General features: G+C 32.5%; 1 protein-coding gene across 1 annotated transcript in view; it reads right to left on the reverse strand.

The window, feature by feature from the left end:
* Window positions 1–15986: 15986 nt before the first annotated feature.
* The window catches only part of LOC110035671 (3-phosphoinositide-dependent protein kinase 1-like), a 70674-nt gene continuing 65266 nt past the window's right edge, over window positions 15987–21394 (reverse strand). The window contains exons 8-11 of the mRNA XM_020739940.1: window positions 17394–17528; window positions 17116–17291; window positions 16653–16875; window positions 15987–16431 (exon numbers count right to left, since the gene is read on the reverse strand). Coding sequence (XP_020595599.1) covers window positions 16348–16431; window positions 16653–16875; window positions 17116–17291; window positions 17394–17528 — 618 coding nt within the window. The 3' untranslated portion in view covers window positions 15987–16347. The remainder of the gene's footprint in view (window positions 16432–16652; window positions 16876–17115; window positions 17292–17393; window positions 17529–21394) is intronic.

Here is a 21394-nt window from a genome sequence, read left to right on the forward strand (position 1 = left end):
GTTTCTCCCAACCAGGTGAAAAAATTATAGGAGCAGTGTTCACATTTTCTTTTAAAGTTTCAAAGGATTTAAGGCAATCTTGGTTGAAATCAAATTTTATATTTTTTTCCAGAAGTTGGAATAAAGGTTTAGTAATTTTTAAAAAAAGAAATCAAATTTTATATTTTTTTCCAGAAGTGGAATAAAGGTTTAGTAATTTTTAAAAAATCTCTAATATAGCTCCTGTAAAATCCATCATGTCCTGAAAAGCTCTTAACCCCTCTTACATTAATGGGCAGAGGTAAGTTTGATATAACCTGAATATTTGCAGGATTTACTTCCATGTCATTTTCTAAAATTTTATGCCCAAGCACAATTCCTCCTGCAACCATAAATTGACATTTCTCTCTGTTCAAAACTAGATTAGTCTTTTCATATCATTCCAAAACTTTCTCTAAATGATTTAAACATATTTCAAATGGAGTTCCAAACACATAAAAATCCAAAGGGCATTCGCCAAAATGCAAAAGTTCCATAAGGACTAATAAATGTTGTTTTCTCCTGATCCTCTGAAGATATAGGTATTTGATGATAACCGGTATATCCATCTAGAAAAAATATATATATGTGCCCAGCCAACCTATCCAACATCTAGTCCACAAAGGGTAAAGAAAATGATTCTTTCTGGTGTCAGAATTTAATTTTCTATAGTCTATGTCGATTCGTCATCTAGTGACTTGTCTTGTTGGTATTAATTCATTATTCTCATTTGTCACTACAGTCACTCCTCCGTTCTTTGGAACATAGTAAATTGGACATACCCAAGAACTATCTGAAATAGGATATATTATTCCAGCATCTAACCATTTTAAAATTTCTTTCTTAATAACTTCTTTCATCATTGGATTTAATCTCCTTTGAGCATCAGTTCTTGGTTCATGTTAATCTTCCAATAAAATTTTATGCATATAAATTGAAGGACTGGTTTCTATAAGATCAACTAATATCCATCCAAAGGATTTTTTATATCCTTTTAAAGTTTCCAACAATTTTTGTTGTTGCTCATTAGTTAATTCTGAGGATATCATAACAGATAATGTAGATAGATCTCTTAAGAATGCATACTTCAAATGTGTAGGAATTGTTTTTAGTTCTAGTTTAGGAGGTTTCTCATTATATGAAATCAAATTCTTATTGCTTTCTATAGGATCTAACATTTCAATTTTTTTTTGAATATAACCCAAATCTTCTTTACTCACATTCATAGATTCATCTTGAATTTTATCCTCGTTTGGATATTCCAAATATTCCTTTTTAATTTCTCTTTCAAATGTCTTTTTGAAATATTCTTGGCTTAAATATTCATTAATATTCATTCTAAAGCATTCAATCTCTTGCTCTTTTGCAGGGTATCTCATTGATTTTGCAATATTAAATGTAACCTCTTGATCACTAACTCTCATAGTTAGTTTTATTTTCTACATACTATCAAAGCTCTTTTAGTGGTTAGGAATGGTCTTCATAAAATGATAGGAATTTTTTTATCTTCCTCTATATCTAATACAATAAAGTCCACAGGAAATATAAATTTATCAACTTTTATCAAAACATCTTTTATGTCTCCTTTAGGATAGGTAATCGAACGATCAGCTAACTTAAGAGTTACAGACATAGGTGACATATTTCCTAAGCTCAATCTTATGAAAATTGACAATGACATAAGATTAATACTGGCTCCTAAATCACATAAAGCTTTTCCAAAAAATCTTTCGCCAACAGCACCAGGAATTGTAAAACTTCAAGGAACTTTAATTTTTTCAGAAAGTTTTTCTGAATTATAGCGCTACACTCTTCACGGAGTGCAACAGTCTCGTTATCTATGAACTTCCTTTTTTATTAAGTATATCCTTCATGAACTTCACATAGCTTGACATTTGTTCCAAAGCTTCAACAAATGGAATGTTTATCGTTAATTTCCTCAATATTTCTAAAAAATTTGAAAATTGATTATCTCTATCTTTTCTGCTTCAATCTTTGAGGAAATGGAGGTGGTGGTCTTTCTACAGTGATTTTCATTGGTCTAATAAGTCATTCTGACTCAGAATGGTAATTTTCACCTGATTTTTCATTTTCCAACTCATCTTTTTCAACTTCCAATTTTTTTTTAACTCTATTTTCTAATTATTTTCCACTCCTAAGTTGAATAGCCTTAATTTGCTCTTTATTCTGATCTTTAGGATTTACTTCAACATTATTAGGTAATGTTCCTGAAGGTCTAAAGGTCTATTGCTAAGTGCAAGTAGCAATACATCCCAATTTATTTTTCATGTTTCTAATTGTAGCTCCTTGACTTTGTAATTAACTCCTCATTTGAAATATCAATCCTTCCATTGACAACTTTTTCTCATTAGTCTGCAAATTATTAAATCCTGAAGAGTAATAAGGTTTATAAGTTGGATTTCAATGATTGTTGGAGTTTCCCAATGAGTTCGCACTGTTGTTTCCCCATTGCGAATTTGCAGCATTAAAATTATTGTTACTGCAACTAAAATTTGGATGATTCTTCCAACTAAGATTATGATAATTAGCATAGGGATTATTAGAACTATTATTTATTGCATTTAAGGTTTCATAAAAAGATTGAGATTCTATCATTTGTCCCAATGAATTTTCCTCAAGCACAGGCGATGTCTTAGAACACTTAATTTCATATTGATTTATCTTCTTTGATATAATAACTATTTGTGCAGCTAATATACATATTGCATCAGAATCATGAATATTGGCTAATCTTTTTGGATTTACCCTTTCGGAGGACCATTGAAAATTATTAGTAGTCATCTCTTCAATTAAAGAATATATTTCATCAATGGTTTTGACATTAATGAGCCACCAGCAGCAGCATCAATTATTGATCTAAGAGATCCAACCAATCCATTATAAAAAGTTTAAATTATTAACCAATCTGGCAACGCATGGTGTGGACACTTTCTAAGGAGATCTTTAAATCTTTCCAGGCTTCATAAATTGATTCCCCTTCAAACTGATAAAAAGATGTAATATCATTTCTAAACTTAACAGTTTTCGAAGGTAGGAAATATTTAGATAAATTTTTTATGATAATTCTCTCCAACTTCTGATAAATCTAGGTGCTAACAAGTTTAACCACATCTTAGCTTTATCCCTTAGTGAAAAAGGAAGAAGTCTAAGTCTGACAGAATCATTCGATACTCTATCATATTTAAATGTAGCACATAATTCTAGGAAACTAGCAAGGTGTAAATTAGGATTTTCAGTTGGTGTTCCTCCAAACTTATTGTTTTGAACTATTTGGATAATAGCACGTTTAAGCTAAAATGAATTAGCAGTACAACAGAGTTTTTGTATACTTAAATGAATCTCATATGTTGTAGAATTAGCTTAATCTCTTAAAGATCTCTGATGATGTTCATTTTCATTTCCAGCATTACTCAAATTGTAAGCCATTTTTCTAATATGGCCTATCTTTTTTTCTAATATGGCCTATCTTTTTTGGCCTATCTTTTTTTGTTGTTTTCTAATTTTTCTAATTGTTCTTTCTAACTTAAAATCGCAAGGTACTAAATTTTCAGATCTTACACAATGCATAAATAGAAACAATAAGTAATTTAAAAATAAGCAAACACACTTAAATAAGAAAATATTCAAACTAAACAACAAACACTCTTCTCTTTTTTTTAAGTTTTAAAATAAAAATATTATAAATTTTAAAGTAACTTACAACTACTACTTTCTGTTACTTCCCTGGCAACGACGCTAAAAACTTGATGCGGATGGATTTAATGTGTTAATTTTGTAAAAAATTTTCAATATTACAAAATGCACACGATAGATACAATAATAAATTTGTAAATTAATCCCAATAAAATAACTTCAATGAAAATAGTTTTATCTTTTAGTAATCCTTAAACCGCCAAATCCCTATTTAACAATAACGTAGTTATATGTATCGCTCAAGTAATAAAGAGCTCTAATGGAGTCCTAGATATCGATCCCATAGGGAAGTTGGAAATTCTTGTAAATAGTTCTTAAGATTATAATGTAAAGTACTATTGTACTATTATAATGTAAAGTACTATTTTACAAATAGAAAAAGTAAAGTGCAAAGTTTGAATACTAAGTAATAGGTGAATGGTAATTAAAATTCAATTGCAAGGCAAAGTTAACTAAATTAAACGCTAAATTTTTAAAAGTAAATTTACAAAAATTAAAACTAAGATGTTCTGAAGGAAAGTTCAAATTTAAGAAAGCATCTAAGAAAGCATCCTTTCCCTTTCCCTTTACAATGAGTGTATAGTTTGTGAAGAAATTAAAAGTATTTGAAAATATATAAAAACTATTTTGTGCCAAGTAAGAGCAATCTTATTCTTTACCCTCTTCCAAGTGCATAAAAAACATTGATTAATCAAGAGTTTGGTCCCTAATTTTGTGGTTAGACTGGGAGGATACCAACTGCCACTCCAGAGCTCCCACTACTCCTCCCCATGATGGCTACCAATCTCGCTACTCTGAGGGCTAATAATCTTGCATCAGTTTCCAATCAACTGGACCAAATTAGGGATTTTAATTTGTTACCATAAAATCTCTAATTCTGCATCTAACAACCTCATTAGAATTACCCTCGAAAGAAACATTTTTATTAATTAGTATGAATGAAATACACTCCGATGAAATCAAATGTGATTCTCCCCATGTAGTAGAAATCATAGCCATTTCGGAACATATGTTTCTCAACACATTCTAACATTTGAACTGGCCAGATAGAATAGTAAATGAAGATCGGAGTTCAAATCATCACAAATTATTGACATTTAAAACTATATAAAATAAAATCAATTCTTAAGAAAACCATATTTCAAGGTAGGGAGAATGATAAAGAAGACTACTCAGAATTCATGAGAAGAATACGAAAAAACATGAATTTCATTAATAAAAATAAGTTTACAAAACAAAAAAAATAAAAGACACAACTTATCTCACAATCCTTCCCATGCAAACTCCTAGAAGTTCTCTCTAAGTCTTTCTCTTTCAAGCACTCTCAATTCTCTCTTAGAAGTGTAATGAAGAAGAAATCTCTCACCTTTTCTCTCCTCTTAAAATCTTTGAAGAAAATCTCTAAGCCCTAGACTTCTCTCCCTTTTATTGAAGGCTGCCCCCCTCCAAAAGGAATTCAAAATTTCCTCCAAAATTATGTCCAAAAGTCAACCTTTTGGAATTCAAATGACATGTCCATTGATCCAAGAGACATATCCCTTCATAAAAGAACCTTGTAAGTGTCTAGATGCATTGAATTACTCTAAGTGTTGTTTAGAACAAGTGTCCCTTTAAAATTCGTGCAAAATTCATCTTGAACAATCTCAATCCGCAAAAAGTCATCCCTGACGCATCTGGTGTCAACTTTGACGCATATGTGCCAACTCACTGTCAAATGGCGCCTTTGGTGCAAATTTAGCGCATCATGTGCCAGTTTGCTGAAGACTGCGCTGTTTTGAGCTTTGGCGCATCTCGCGCCAATTCATCATATCTGATGCCATTTCAGCGCATCTAACGCCAATCTGGCGCATCATGCGCCAGAATTCAAAACTTCACTGTTTTGGCTCCAAATTTCGTCTGTTTTACTACTTTTGCTCCAAATGGCTAAAATTGATATATCTGCAACAGAAACTTGAAAATACCCTTTTTTAAATTGCAATATCACCAAAAAATAAGCATAAGGTATATTCTTAAAATAACATATTATTTTAGTCCATCATGCTTCTCACTTGGAAGCCTTTGGACCTAGAGATTTGTTACAACTACATAGGTAATGGGTACGAAAATAATATGAATATTCTTATGGATCAATCATCTAAAAATTCCAACCATGCTTCAATTTACTTGAGAAAGGATCGATGCATTATAACGAGTGTAAAATGAATTTCATTGTGAGTATTCTGCATTTGTAATTTTTGATTCATTACTTGATGAAGTAATTGTTTATCTTACTGACGGAAGGGGAGAATTGAATTAAGAATAATCACAAGGTCAATTTCTCTACTTCCATGTTAAATGTGCAATCTAAAACATGATAATACTTTATCTCTACAAAGTTACTTCCATCTAATCACCTTAGTGAAGTAACTAAAAAGAGAACAACAATGAATTTTTGCATACAACAAATGAATGTTGTCGATATTGGTGCTCTCATTCTGCATAATGCTCAGAGTATTGCTAGAAGTTGAACCACTAGTGGTTTAGGTTATCTTGCTCTTATTTTCACTTTATGTGAACAGTCAGCAATAGAATTTGCTAAGGATGCAGAATTGTTACAACCACTTAAACACATTGAAAAACCCACGGTTCATGAATTTGAATCATTTTTTTGGATCTAGAAGTGTAAGTAGTGATAGACCTTCTACATCTGCTGCAGGAGCATCTATTTCCACTACTATTTCACTTGAAAATAATATGGAACAGTTAATGATTTAGGATTGTAGCAATGTAGAAAGGAATAGGTGGTTTGGAATTAAGAAATGCTCACAATAATGATTATCAGCAAAGAACATTACAACATTATATTGCATATCAAGAGGCTATGGTTAGATATCTTAGGGGTGATCATATTGTAGTTGTAGAATTTCCTACATGCCTGTAGAATTTCCTACATGCCCCAACTCTATGCTTTATGTACAAGATAACTTTGAAGAAGAAGAAAAAGAGGAGAGGAAGAAGAAGAGGAGGAAGATAATGAATGATGATTAGTTAGGTTTTATATGTTTTCATTCATTTGTTTGTTTCATTTGTTGTTGTTGGTATGATTTGAACAGTTTATGTGTTTTGTTTGTTGTATTATTAAACTTGTTATGTGTATAGATATAAATTGTAGATTTTTATTTCAGCATTGTTTATTTCTTTAATATACAGATTATGTATTTAATTTACCTTTTCTTAGCAAATACATTTATATATCATGTTTCATTTGAGGCTTTAAAGCCTGTAATGTTTAAATTAGTAACTGCAATGTGTCTGAGCTAAGTTTCATATTCAAAACTCTCTATAGGATAGTTTTATTTTTATACATTTACTATTTTCTTTCACCCTACAATTTTTTGTACTAAATGCTTTACTTATTTATTAAAAAATCTAGGTTTGGGGGAAAGAAAAATTTCTTTAAAAGAAACAAACTATTTTTTTCCCCTCAATTAACTATATTTTTAAATTAAATTTAACATGAACTTGGCAATTAAAGTCTAACTTTATATAACTATATTTTTGTTTTTAAATATTATAGTAAATTTAAGCAAAAATCTTTAATAATAAAGGTCAATTCTAGATTTAAGATATTTAGTATGAAAGAATAAGACTATGATTTTCTATTTAAAGTAAAAGAAATTATATTTTTGAAGTATTAAGAATCTTAGAGTTACATGTGAGGAATCTTAGAGTTTCTTATAAGAAGAAAAGAATGAGACTTTATTAAAAATCTTCGAAGCTAATATGAGTTTATAAAGTGAAGTATGGTAAGAAGTTTTAATTTCAAGAAGGGAATAGTGAAGTTCAAAATTATTCAAGGTTATTCAGATTTAGTAATCTTCACATAAAAAAGAAAAGAAAAGAAAAGATTGAAAGTGATTTTAACAAAAGAAAAAAAGAAAAGAAAAATATGTGAGGAGAAGCTTGAGGAGATGCTCAATCAAAAACTGGCTTCACTTGAATCTACTTGAGAAAAAAGGCTTTATTACAATTTCTAAACTTGTATTTGAGTATTAGCATCAATTTTAATAAAGTTTTCATGAAATTCTTTTTAATATGAATATTCTAAGTAACTTTGACAAGAAAAATTATAATTCTTCTTGTAATGAATAGAGATTCAGAAATCTTGGACTTTATTACTAGGTGTTTTTATACTTTTAGTTTTAACCTAAGTTATTAAAACTTTTCTTAAGTTATACTATTATATTTATTGAACCAAGTTATAGAAGTTTAAAAGTTAATCTCTACTATAAGTCATATTTTTTATCTAGTAAAAGAGTCACTTGAGGATAAGTAACATTTAAGTTTGTGTTATTTTGATACACCAAAAATGTGCAATTTTATCTATACATTTTATGCTTAAATTTGGTGACATTGCACTTTAAGGAAGTGTATATTCATGTTCTGTTGTATGTATATTAATTTTACGCATTTGGAGAAAAAAGGAGCAAAATGGAAGAAATTTGGAGTCAAAATATAATTTTTTATTATCCTGACACCAGAACTGGCGCCAAAGGCACCATTTTACAAAGAGCTGGCGTCAGAGGTGCTAGAGATGCTAGAATCTGCAGAGATGCTAGAATCTGGAGAACAGTGTGGAACTCCAATAAACTGGCGTCAGAGACGCCAAAGACGAATTAAGACGGATTGAGCTGACCTAGTTTTGTTTTTAGAGATGCTAGAATCTGGAGAATAGTGTGGAACTCCAATAAACTGGCGTCAGAGACACCAAAGATGAATTAAGACGGATTGAGCTGACCTAGTTTTGTTTTAAGTTTGATTTGGGCTAACCCAACATGTTGGATTTAAGTTATTTTCAGTTACACCAGGTTAGGTCAGGTTGACCCGGGTTAATTTTAAATTGATTTGGGTTAACACATGTTTGGTCAGGTTAACCAAGGTTAATTTAAGTTGATTTAGTTAACCCAAGTTAAGTCAGATTGACTTAGATTTGTTTTAAGTTTATTTGGGTTAACCCAGGTTAGACCAGGTTGACCCAAGTTAATTTTAAGGTGATTTTGGGTTAGTTCTAAGTTAGGTTAAACCTATGTCGAATTTAAAGTTTGCTTAGGTTTATGTCTATGTTTAGTTTAGACAAATGTTAGGCTTTGGGTCAAGTTTAGGAATTGAGTTAAAGGAAACGTAAGTGTGGTTAGATTTGAGTTTGGAAGTAGTTTAGAGTTTGGTGAAATCAATTATATGTTAGGTTAGAGTTGAGGTTGGTTGTGAGGTTAAGACTAAGTTAGGTTAGACCTTTGTTGAGTTGAGGTTAAGTTAGGTTTGATTTAGGTTAAACCTAAGATAAATTTAGATTTAAGGTTTGGTTAAGTCAAGTGTAAGTTGAGTTAGAATTGAGTTGATTGACTTTGGGTTAGGTCCAAGCTAGGTTAGACCTAAATTAAGTTTAGGATTTAATTAGAATAAGTCTAAGCGAGGTTAGACCTAAGTTAAGATAATTTCATAATAAAAGGGATAATTATGAGATCAAACCTCCTTAATAGGATTGCTTCCTTAGTTTTTTTTCTTTTTAATTTCCATTTTAATTTATTTTTTTACTTTTATTTTATTTTTTATAATTTTGTTTTTAAAATAATTATAATTTTGATAGAAAATTGGATATTTTGGTGTTAGGGAAGCCCCCTAACTTAAGAAAATCAAGGAACATACCTAATGATATAAGGAATAATCCTTAAATATTTCATATTGTTATCTTTTATATTTAATTTTTTATAACTAAAATACCCTATGAGGTATTTAATTAATGAAATACTAAATATAAGTTTATTTTTTTATTTTTTTATTCTTATTATCTTTTCCTTTGTTCACTGAGTTTAGAGGTATTTTTATTTTATTTTTTGTGATATTTTATTTATTAAGTTGTGAATTTTTGAAGTTAAAATGCATTTCTGGATTTGATTAAGTAGGAAAAGAGGAATTTCCTACTTAATCAAACATGGTGCCACGTCGAACGTCTGAGTCGTCGAAGCTTTACGCAGTATCTTCCCGTTGGTTACGCTTTACACGTACGCATTGAGGTAGCCCGCACTATCGTGCTTCACTTCATATGTTTTACTTCCACATTTTGATCTTCGATGTTCATTTTGAGTACACAAAAATGGACAACATATGTTCATCGTCCCCTTAGAACAGAGAATGGAGAGCCATCCACCCTCAACCCTACGATCTCACATTACACTTAAACAAATTGCAAGGGGTTTGATTTTATAGCTTTATCTATGTGAGACAAACATATATATACGGTTATGTGGGCATGTATGGTTCATCTTCTTCATTAAAAATCATATATAGGCTCAAACTAGGATTTTTTAACCCATATTTTGTCCCAAGTGGTGAGGCCTTGATAGGGGTTGATGGAAACGATTATCTTAATGCCACAAAGCTCCTTTGTTCTCCTTTGTTCTCTGTTATTGGGCCTAAGTATGTGTTAGACCAAAAGGTGGCTCAGGTTGGTGTTGAGCTAGATTAAAGGGTACGTGGAGGCTCAATGTCTATTGGGGAAGTCATTTTGAGCTTTTGAGAAGCTTTTAGAAGATTCAATTAAGAGCTTGGAAGGGTTTGAGGTCAAGGCGGTAAATGCCCCTAGATTTTAGTGGAGGAATTAGGGCAATGGGGATGATGGGGCAGCTTGAAAATGGTGGGTAAGAGATGTTATAGTATGTGGGAGTGTTTTTTGTATTGGGAGCTAGGGTTTTTGTATTGGGAGCTAAGGGTTTAAGTGGTTGATTAGGGACTTTAAGGTGGCGCGGAAACTATCGGGTTAGCTCCTTTTATAGTCATTGAGGCTATGGGAAGAGCTATGGCTTACATGGGAGACTCGTGGCTCCTCAGAGAATAAGCAGAAAGTCACAGGCTTTTGGGTGGTGGAGAATGGTTTCTCCATTTTAGAAGAGCTTGACTATGGAGGTTGCAATGGAGAAGAAGATGGCATGGCCAAGACATGCTGGGATCGGAGGAGCTTTTGGTTTGGTTGCTAAGACCATAATTGGTCTGGTTTCAGCCTTCTTTGAGGGGAACATCCACATCAGTTTCCAAAATAGAAGGGAATCAGACTATGCATGTTTGGTTTGGGAAGTGAGAGATTTAAGTGTGTATGCATGTTTGGTTTGGGAAGTGAGAGATTTAAGTGTGTATGCATGTTTGGTTTGGGAAGTGAGAGATTTAAGTGTGTATGCATGTTTGGTTTTCATCCTAATAAGTGCTAGAGGCTAGAACCAAACATGTGGAACTCTAAGAAAAGTAAATTAGTGTTTAGAATTTCTAATGGGGTAGGGTTCCACTACTAGTGTTCTAGAATAGTCAATAGGAAAGTCTTATGGCTAAGATCCCAGGCTTTTAAGGCAGACACACTAGACCTCAACAAAAGTGAGGTCAATAGCCAAGCGAGGTTTCATTAGCCCTGGAGATTTTGTATGAAGTTTGATTGTATTTCGTCATTAGGAGGCCTTATGCTACACTACAGTTGTATTTGTTATTTCTATTGTTAGGGAGTTCTACGCCAAACTCCCCGAAACCTCTTCTAATTCGGTCTTTCTGAGGGTGAGTGGCTCTCTCCCCTACATATATTAATGCACTACTTTCGTTAGGAGATGTCTCAGGGAGTTTCTACTTTAGCTTTGTCCCCCCCAATGACTTTGAGCTTGATGAGATTATCAGGTTTTTAACTAATAACGAAGAAGTGTGTAAAGTGAGAAATGACAAAAAGGTCAATTTTTCTTCATCCAAACTCAATGCGCCTTCCAAAGCTTGGCATTACATCATCTCAGCCAAGCTCTTTCCTTTTACCAATCTGAGTGAGGTGACACATGAGAGAGCTTCTCTTAACTACTGTGTCCATACTATCCAAACTATAGACATTGATTCTCTTATTTATCATTCTATTAACAATGCTGCAAAGGGAGGATCTACTATAGGGTTAGGACACCCCTCTACCTTTTTTCCCTTTGTCAGCAGATTGGTGTTGGTTTTGAGGGGTGGGAGGAGCTATTACATCCATTAAAGCCCATTAGCAAGGCTACTGTGAGTTAGTATAATAAACATGCTATTTTCGGCATAGAGCTAGTTCTTCTAAGGCTCCTTCTCTGTCATCAACTTCATATTCTCACTATGCCTTCCATGAGCATGGCTTCAACGTATGAGCGCTTGAAGATCATATAGGATGATATTGCCATTACTCAGGCCCAAGTTTATAATAATCCAGACTATTTGGCACATTTGGATTGGTAGAATAAACGTTAAAGTGATCACGTAACTTGTGTTTATGTTGCTCAAATAGAAATGTATAGACATAATTAGTGATTTGGGGGTGACAAAACAGTGGAGTTCCCTGCATATCCTCCTTACCAGTTTTATGAGCAGAGCAAGGCAATGAAGGAGGATTTAGAGGAGGAAGTTGATGATGATGTTGCTGCTGATGATGATGATGAGGATGAGGATTAGATTTTTATCATGATATGGATGTCCTGATGTTTTTATTTTCCCTGTTGCAGTATTGCCGTATTTACTTTTTGTTCTGCTGAACTGGACATTTTCTCTTGCTACAGATGTTATGGATGTACTAAATCAGTATTTTTTGTTGCTCTGGACTATATATGAACTTATCTGTTGTAATATTGTGGTTCTTGATAGTGTAGATTTCACGTTAAACCTGTTGAATTAAGATTCACTTACTGTTGCATACTTCTTTTTTATGTTTATGCCTGTATATTTTTTATGACAGACTGATGTGGTAGAAATTATTTCTATTCTATTTTCTGCCTACATATATTTAAATTCAACATTAATACATATACTAAAAATCAAGTTTAAGGGGAGAAATTTTTAGCAGGTTAACTATATTTGTCATCATTAAGTTGCACTTAAATTTATCATGGTTTTAAAAGGTCTAGAGGTATGTGGTATTAACTTTAGATTACTTTAATTTTCATTATATGATTGAAATAGTTATTTGAAAATCTATGTAAATAAGACTGTTGTAGAGTTAAGTTATTTTGTAGAAAACATGTAACAAATTATTTTACTATTTATTGTAGAAAATAGTTGTACATTTGAAAAACTAGGAATCCATAGATTTACATTTTATAAAAATTGAGCCTCTATTAAGAACATATTTCAACTAATACTTTCAATATTTGAAAAAATTTAAAACTGAAGGAGAGTGATAAATTTTATTTTAAGGAGATGACAGTGACATTCAAAATTATTCGACCTATCGAGATACAGTAATCCTTCTATAGATGTGTTAAGGATTGAAAAAGATCCTAAAGAAAAAGAAAGTATATATATGCATATATATATATATATATATATATAAAGGGAGGTGAAGTTTGAGGAGCCTAATCAAAAATTGGTTTCCCTTGAATCTTTTTAAAGCAAAAGACTTTATTACAATCCTAAACTTGTTTATATTTCAAAAAGTATTAGTCAATCTTTATAAAAAGCATGCTCTACTTGTATTTTCTATATTTTATAAGGAACTTATTTTTGGCAACTATCAATGATTTTCAAAGTAGAAAGAAAATCAGGATTTCAAAGTTGAATATAATATGTTTGTAAGTTTTATGCTGTTTGTGATAGTTTTTTCTCCTATTCCGATTCTTTTTTTTTTTGTGGGTTTGTGAAATCCATAATGAGACGTTTGACCTTATAAATTTTCTTGAATGGTCGTTGCTTGGTCTCTCATTTGAAATCTCGATAAAGACAAACAAGTCCCTTCTTCTTTTCGTGGTTTTTTAGATATTTTTGGATGGCTTTTTTTTTGTGACACACACGAGTTTGGTATTAAGCGAGCTAAAGGCAAGCAAGAACCTTTTTTTTTCAATGTCTACTGTTTTCTTATAGTGACAGATTCGTTGGTTGGTATGCTAAGTTCTCTAAAACCTCACGCCTGCAAAAAACTGTAATTATTTACTTCTATTAGCAATTTCAACCTCTATTATGACTAAAAGAGTGTCTTTTGAATCATTCAGGAAAGATGAACTCCAAGATTTCAGGGACCTCCCGACGAGTGTTCTGCCACTGCGGACTACAAACTTCCCTACTAACATCACGTCGAGCATATAACTATGGGAGACAATTCTACAGGTGCCCGCAGGGCATCACGAGAAAGTGTGACTTCTTCCAATAGGCAGACAGTCTGGCAGATTCCACCTGCGATAGTGATCAAAGTTAAATGGTATCCCTGAAAGACGAAGTAGTTCATGACATATGTCGTCTGGATTTTAAAATTATTATTATCATATTTTTATTTTTAATTTCAATTTTAATTATTTTTTTTTTGTGTATATCTAATTTTTTATATTGTTCTAAAATGATTTTTTGCTTCTCAAATATTAAATATATTGTCATGACAGTTTTGTTGCAAACAACATTACTGCATAAGAGCAGAATGATACTTCATTGATAAATAACTGCAAAACAAATGTTTTTAAACTGCATAAACTAAGTAGTTTACCATCTTATGCAAATCAACAGTTGAACAACATATTATTAATAAGTTGCAGCTGCCCTCAAACATTCCCTTAAGATATCATTTTTAAAGTATAAAAAATATTCTCAATTTTTCAAAAGCCAACTTCACGAGTGTCATAGGCCACATGTTGAATGTGTTTTATTCTCTTAAAAGAGTTTTTGAATAAAATTTTAATATTAATAATATAACTATATTTATCAATTAATTAAATTTTAAGAATTTATTATTTCGAGTCAAATACAAGCTTGATTCAAACAATTTAGGATGAAACGAGTCGAGCACAAACTTGTTATTTATGTGCCAATTCGAGCATGAGCCAACACAAAAAAAAAAAAAAAAAAAAAAAAAAACACAAATTTCAAACAAACTGAACATTAACAAAACCTTAGGCGCACTCTAACTTAGACACATTTACACCCCTAATTGTGTTTGTACATTTTCCTTGCGAAAGATGTGGTAATACAAAGTTTCTCATATCCCCAAATTAATAGCATCATTAGCAACTTTGATTTCTATTTATATATTTTTTTTTCTTTTACATTTAAAAATATATTTGGTTGGCATAATTTTTATTTTTTCTATATTTTTATTTATAAAAATAAATCAGCTCTTAAAACACTCTTAATACCTATAAAATATTTTGAATATTTTCAAAAATAACTATCATAATTAAATATGTTTTAATTTAAATTAAAACACATAAAAATAAAAATAAATGCGGTCCCCAACATCCCCTAAACTGTCAAATATAATTTGTATTTGTGCAAATATATCCTCATATATATTAATTCTAGCGATATGGTTCATGGCCATAAAAAGAAGTTGCTGCCTCTTAAAAGGTTACCTAGTGGGGTGTCTAGTTGGTTATGCAAACTGATATAAAATATAGGTTATGCAAATTGATATAAAAATGCAACAGATGGTGCAACCAAACAAACAAAATATATTAAAAGTTCAATAAACAACCTTAGTTTTATGATACTACAACGAAGGAAAAGAACCTTTTTTTTTTATAATTTGTCTTTTGACAAGACATAGCAAGCAAATGAGAAGCAAATGCTACTAAATAAAAATTACTTTGTTTAATTCATAACATCTAAAGACAACTTGTGCAATTAAAAAAATTACACAAAATCCAAAAGGGTAGGCTGGGGATTCGGTCGTTTGTAAAGGTGTATGTTTAGGCTTGGAATTCATCCAATATTCTTGAAATTGATAGGCACTCGAGTAAGTCAATTTTCATTCCGCTGAAGAACTACAATAAGAATAAAATCAACAACAAAAGATAATAGATATTTATCGATTGGTTGGTAAAAGAAAGAAGAAAAGCTGTCAATTGGTGGGCAACATCTACCTCAAACGAATCTATAATATGGAAGCCTGAGCTGCAGTGTAAGTGACTTGAAAATAAGTTTTAAGTAAAGTTTCACGAATACATTAATAATTCATGATATTATTTCAGACAAATCATAAAGACACTACAAGGATAAGGAATCAAATTAGACAAGAAATAATAATTGCAACGTAGCGTGCTTGCTAAACAAAACGACAGTCAAACATCAGTCCTGAATTTTATTGACTGTCTATGCAGAATTACTTTAGAGAGACTGAAGACTTTTTCAAAAAAGCAATATCAGCTGTGTTGAAAATGAAATCAGTCGGTGGAAGACAATCACGCCATACTTTAAGAGTTTAGGATACAAGTAACAGAACGACTTGAAATTTAAATCCATGTTAAGCTATCGAATTGAATGCACCCAACACGAAAAAAATAGCTAAAACATAAAGACAAAGTGGCTTGAATTTTCTTTTCCCTTAACAATCTGAAAAACTAACAGGCGCTCACCAGACCCAAGTAAAATGGGTGTATCATAACAGAGCAGAAAACTGAAAGAAAAAAAAACAACCACTGACCGTAGGTGATAGCTGCTTTTTGACCACGATATGCACTTTATATGCTTGCAGGGGATCAGCAGAGAAACTAGGCTTCCATTCAGCAAGGTTAACTACCAAAGGGGGATACTCGGCCCTTTTTGTCTGACTAAATCTTTTTATTTTTTTCTCTGGAGCACCATAGCCTTAGAAATTCCTTCCTTTACTCAAAAGGTTCAGTGACTCTGAAAACTCTCAACAACACTTTTCCACTGCAATGCCTGCTGCTTCTTATCCTCAAATGATAATACCTTCTTTGGCTGCAAAAGAAAAAAAAAATGAAACCAGCATAATATAGCTCAACTCAATGTTGGAGTATAAATACTCTCCTGGGGTAGGTCATACAAGCTAAGAAAAATACAAGTACACTCATGCACAAGCATATAAATTCCCAGTATCTATTAGTAACTTTACATCTTTAATTGAACTGAATAGACACAAAGTTCATGTAAATTGTGTAATTCTAGTTCGAGAAACATACAGTTGAAATCTTGAAATGAGAGGGACTCGACACATGAATGCTGATGTCTCCCGAGTTATCAGACCAAATGATATTTCCCTTTGACGTGACCTTGGAGGGATCTACACACAGTAACTTTGGTTTATCAGTCAGGATCAACTGCACTCTCTTGTTAGTAATTTTCTGTAGTTTCTTCAGTTTCGAGGTCATAACAATGCTCTCCCCAGGCTCCAGGAGATCTTGCCTTTCGTTGGAACAAGAGGAGTAAATGTATGCATAACAGAGATTAGAAAATAGTTTAGATAAAAATTTATATAATACAGAATGAATAGTTCGGATTGCAACAAAAGAAAAAAGAATCAAATTAGGAATATGTTCAGCATTTTATGTAATGAACAAACAAAAAGGACACACTTCCTCGATAAGTTTTTGATGAAAGTAGAAAAAGGTGAGATGAAGAAGAATATGTAACATTTTCAGATACCATTTGGAGTCAAATGAGTCGATATTAGCAAGTTTTGATACATTTGATTGTGTCTCAGAAGATGATGTAACACTGCTAATATGTCCAACAACAGGTGGCAACTGATGCACAAAGAGACCTCCTACATTTGATAAGTTCCATGTGGAATCCTGTAAATCATCATCATCATCCACCACCTGAAACCTGAGCCTGTTAGTTGGTTCCAGCAAACCAGGTTCTCAGCATAACGACAAACTCAGAACAGATGAAAATACGCTATGGATAAAAACTGTCAGTACATTTGATCCCGAAGCAAGCTTAGGTGCTGCCGCTTTTCTCAAATTTTTCCAGTCGATTCCCTCAAAGAAAGGATGTGCCTTGAGGGCAGCATAACCTTCAGGTCCAGCACCAATTCTTTTCATGGGTTCTATGTCCTGTGTGAAATAAGGAATATTTGTAAGAGAAAAATGAAGAAAGTCATCTCCCACGAGGAAAATATATTGTTGTAAAATCTTTAACTGACAAAAAAAATATATTGGGAAAGAACTTCTATGATCAGAAAGGTTATGTGTGTGGCCATGATAGCTCATTACTTTTAAGAAAAGACAGTTGGAGAGTTGTAAAAATGATACTGCATGACTAATGAATAGAAAATTTCTTAAATATTTTCATTTTTCACCTTCACCTCTCCGCCAAATAGCTTGTGGTTTCAAAGAGGTTTGACTACTTAACTCATTTAAGTTCCCGTTCAAATATATCTTATAATCACTACAACACAACAGTTTTTAACATCAGAAAATGCAGAAGGAACAAGGGAAAGACATAGTGGTTGATATGATTAAACATTAAAGGATAATAATATGAAAAGGGTTATTCTGCTTGAGCATAAGAGATTAATAGCATAAAGAGGGATAGAGCTGTTAATTAAAGGTTTTAGAAAAAGTTTCTACGATTACAATATGACGTGAAGTCATCAATTAACCAATCTGATGTTATTTCTGGCAAAAATAAAGACATCAGAGAATGGGCATGATGTTAAGTATGCTGCCAATGCATGGTTCATAGTAAGCTGAAATCGTCACTATGAGCAAGTTATGCACTTCAGTAAAAATTCTACTGCAAAATAAACATTATAGGTATTCATGTATAAGCATGAAAAGATAAAATATGTCATCTTCGTGAGGTTATTTGCATAGCTGTGCAATATACAATCCTTATAATTGCCATTTGTAATAGTATTATAATCCTTAAGGCTATTTTAAATCTGTCACTCAAGTATGTCAACTATCTGATTGGGTTGCTCAAAGAGTTAAGAATTGCTTTGCTTGGACATATGATAAAATGTCAGGTTTATCTCTTGATGTCATAGTCCATAGAATTGAGGTGCAATCCAAGTTTATCCCCGTCAAGCGAGCTGTCAGACGAATGCAGTTTGAGGTTGAACAAGTCATAGCAGAAATCAAGAAATTGTTGGAGATTGATTTTGCCAAGGAAGATAAATATCCAACCTGGTTGGCTAGTATCATATTGAATAAGAAGAACGACCAAATCTACATCTTTATTGATATTTGGTGTCTAAATAAGACATGTCCTAAAGACGAGTTCTCATTGCCAATATCAACATTGCCTCATCCCATGTATTTTTATCATTTATAGATGGTTAAGGTGGGTAAAATCAAATCCAAATGGTCCATGAGGATGCGAAGCTCGCGGCGTTCATAACGGCAACTGAAATCTTTTGCTAGAAGGTTAGATGTCTTTCGGCCTTACACTTATGCTACTTACAGCTGGCAATGACCCGAATCTTCGACGAGTTTTTTCACAAACATGTAGAATGCTATCAATCTACTAGTTATATCTAAATACAAGTTCGATCATCTTAATGATTTGAAAATTATTTTCGAACAATTGTATTGTTACAACCTGAAAATAAACCCATTGAAATACGTCTTTGATATAGTTTTGGGCAAACTTTTAGGTTTCTTCGTCAAGCATCGAGGGATAAAAATTAATCCCGACAAGAATAAAGCTATATTAGAAATACAATCTCCTAGACTTTATTTCAATTGAAGTCTTTTCAACACATGTAAGTATATCTGAGATGCTTGATTTGTTATCTATCTGGCAGGTGTCTGCCGTTTGTGATGTTGATTAAGTATTCCAAATTCATTTAGAATGATAAATGTCAACGTTCACTCGAGTGTAACCAACAAAATTTGATGTCACCTCCAATAATAGTTGCTCCTATCTTGGGGAAGTCATTAATCCTGTACATCGCTGCACTAAATGAATCCATCGAAGTCCTGTTAGCTCAAGTCAATGAGGATGTTAAGAAAATATGTTATTATTTAAGCCATCATCTCATCTCAATGGAAGTCAAGTATCCATTGAAAAACATTGCTTGACAATAGTTTTTGCAGCCCAAAAGCTTCATACATTATATGTTTTTTCACTGAGTGAACTTGATTTCAATGGTCAATCCCCTACAGCACATTGTAACCCAACAAACGATTACTAAAGAGTTGGCTTTTTAGCCGATGATAATGCTTCAATTTGATATCACTTATATTCCTTTATGTGTCATGAAAGATCATGCTGTCATCAATTATCTAGAGGCACACACACTTCTTGCTAACACACCCCTAAATGATAACCTTCCCGATAAGCAAGTTATGAGTTTAGATGGAAGAGTTAAGCCTTGTCGTGAGCTATATTTTGACAACATCATATAGGTCCTGGACTGCCCAATTTTCGATTCTCAACAAGGTCAGTATCTAGTTGATATTCATCAACCCCAAAAAGGGAACGCAGCGTTATTCTTATCACCTTTCAGAGATCTGTACAAACCAAGAGGTTGAGTATGAAACTTTGATTATTGGTTTAAAACTAGTGATCTTGATAGAACTTAGGATATAAAGATCTACGAAGACTCAAAATTAGTCATTAATTTAAATCATCGAGATCTTTAAGGTCTGCCCATGCTTCTTCAGTAGTACACAATTAAGTGTCTCAAGGAAGTTCCAACTATGACTCCTCATCAAATTTCCCGTGTCAAAAAATGTCGTAGCGAAATCACTAGTACACAATTAGGTGTCTCAAGCAAGTTCCAACTATGACTCCTTATCAAATTTCCCGTGTCAAAAAATGTCGTAGCGAAAGCTTTAGCCAAACTTGTGAAGGAACTTGCATGTCATAAGAAAAATTCTATTTCTATAAAGCTGCAAAACCGTCATTTCATCTCTCTCATAGAGTTTGAAATATATTAATTGATGTAATGTTTAGGTGCTGATCGCCCTTTCTAAGGATGACCAAATTGATGATTGGAGATGGGCTTTCATCGATTATCTTCAAAATGTTAGTCTCTCTGGTGACATTTAACTTGCATATCAAATAGGGAAGTGAGCTTTGTTCAATTCCCTATTGATGGCACCTGTGTCACTGGTCATTCGACCAAATTTGGTTGTGTTGTCTTAGCAAACACGAAGCCCAGAAGCAAATGGTCGAGATACACTTCAGGTTGTGTTGTGTTGATTAGTCTGGGTTACTATTGGTCATTGATGATGAACGACTGCATGATTATAGCACCCCATTTTCATCAATGTTAAGTGCAAGATGTAATTTTATATCAGCCGCCAAATATTCTACATCTTGCTATAGTCTCATGGCCTTATAAGATTTACTATACAAATATTATTGCTCCTATTAACCCACCTTCTTCCAAAATTTACAGGTTTATACTCGCGTCAACCGACTACTTCTCAAAATTGGTGGAGGTCATCTTATTACGAGAAGTCAAAACTCATCACGTAATTCATTTTTTCAAGGAACATGCCATGTGTTGATTTTATGTTCTTAGCAGTATCATATCCAATAATAGAACAACATTCAAGCGCACCAAAATCAATAATTTTGTTCTTTGACATAATATTAATGGGAGATAATCAACTATCTATTACTCAAGTGCTAATAGGCTGGTCAAGGCCTTTAATAAGGCCCCTGTTCAAATTTTGAAAGAAATATTAGATGAGAACAAATATCAATTGCATGAAATGTTAATCGAATCTTAGGGGCCTACAAGATAACTTATAGGACTATGACTAGGTCCACTCCATTTGCTTTGGTCTACTGAGTTGAGGTTATGTTAACCATAGAAACTCAACTTTCCTTACTCAAATTACTATCACAAACGACATTATAAGTGAATAAAACGCTTGATTGCACTTAACAAAGCCTGGAGGTTTGTAGGGTAAATGTTTAAAAGCACAACAAAATCTCAAATTATACCAGGCACAAATGATTC

This window comes from Phalaenopsis equestris, unplaced genomic scaffold (genome assembly GCF_001263595.1).
Source record: "Phalaenopsis equestris unplaced genomic scaffold, ASM126359v1 Scaffold198954, whole genome shotgun sequence".
Lineage (NCBI taxonomy): Eukaryota > Viridiplantae > Streptophyta > Magnoliopsida > Asparagales > Orchidaceae > Phalaenopsis > Phalaenopsis equestris.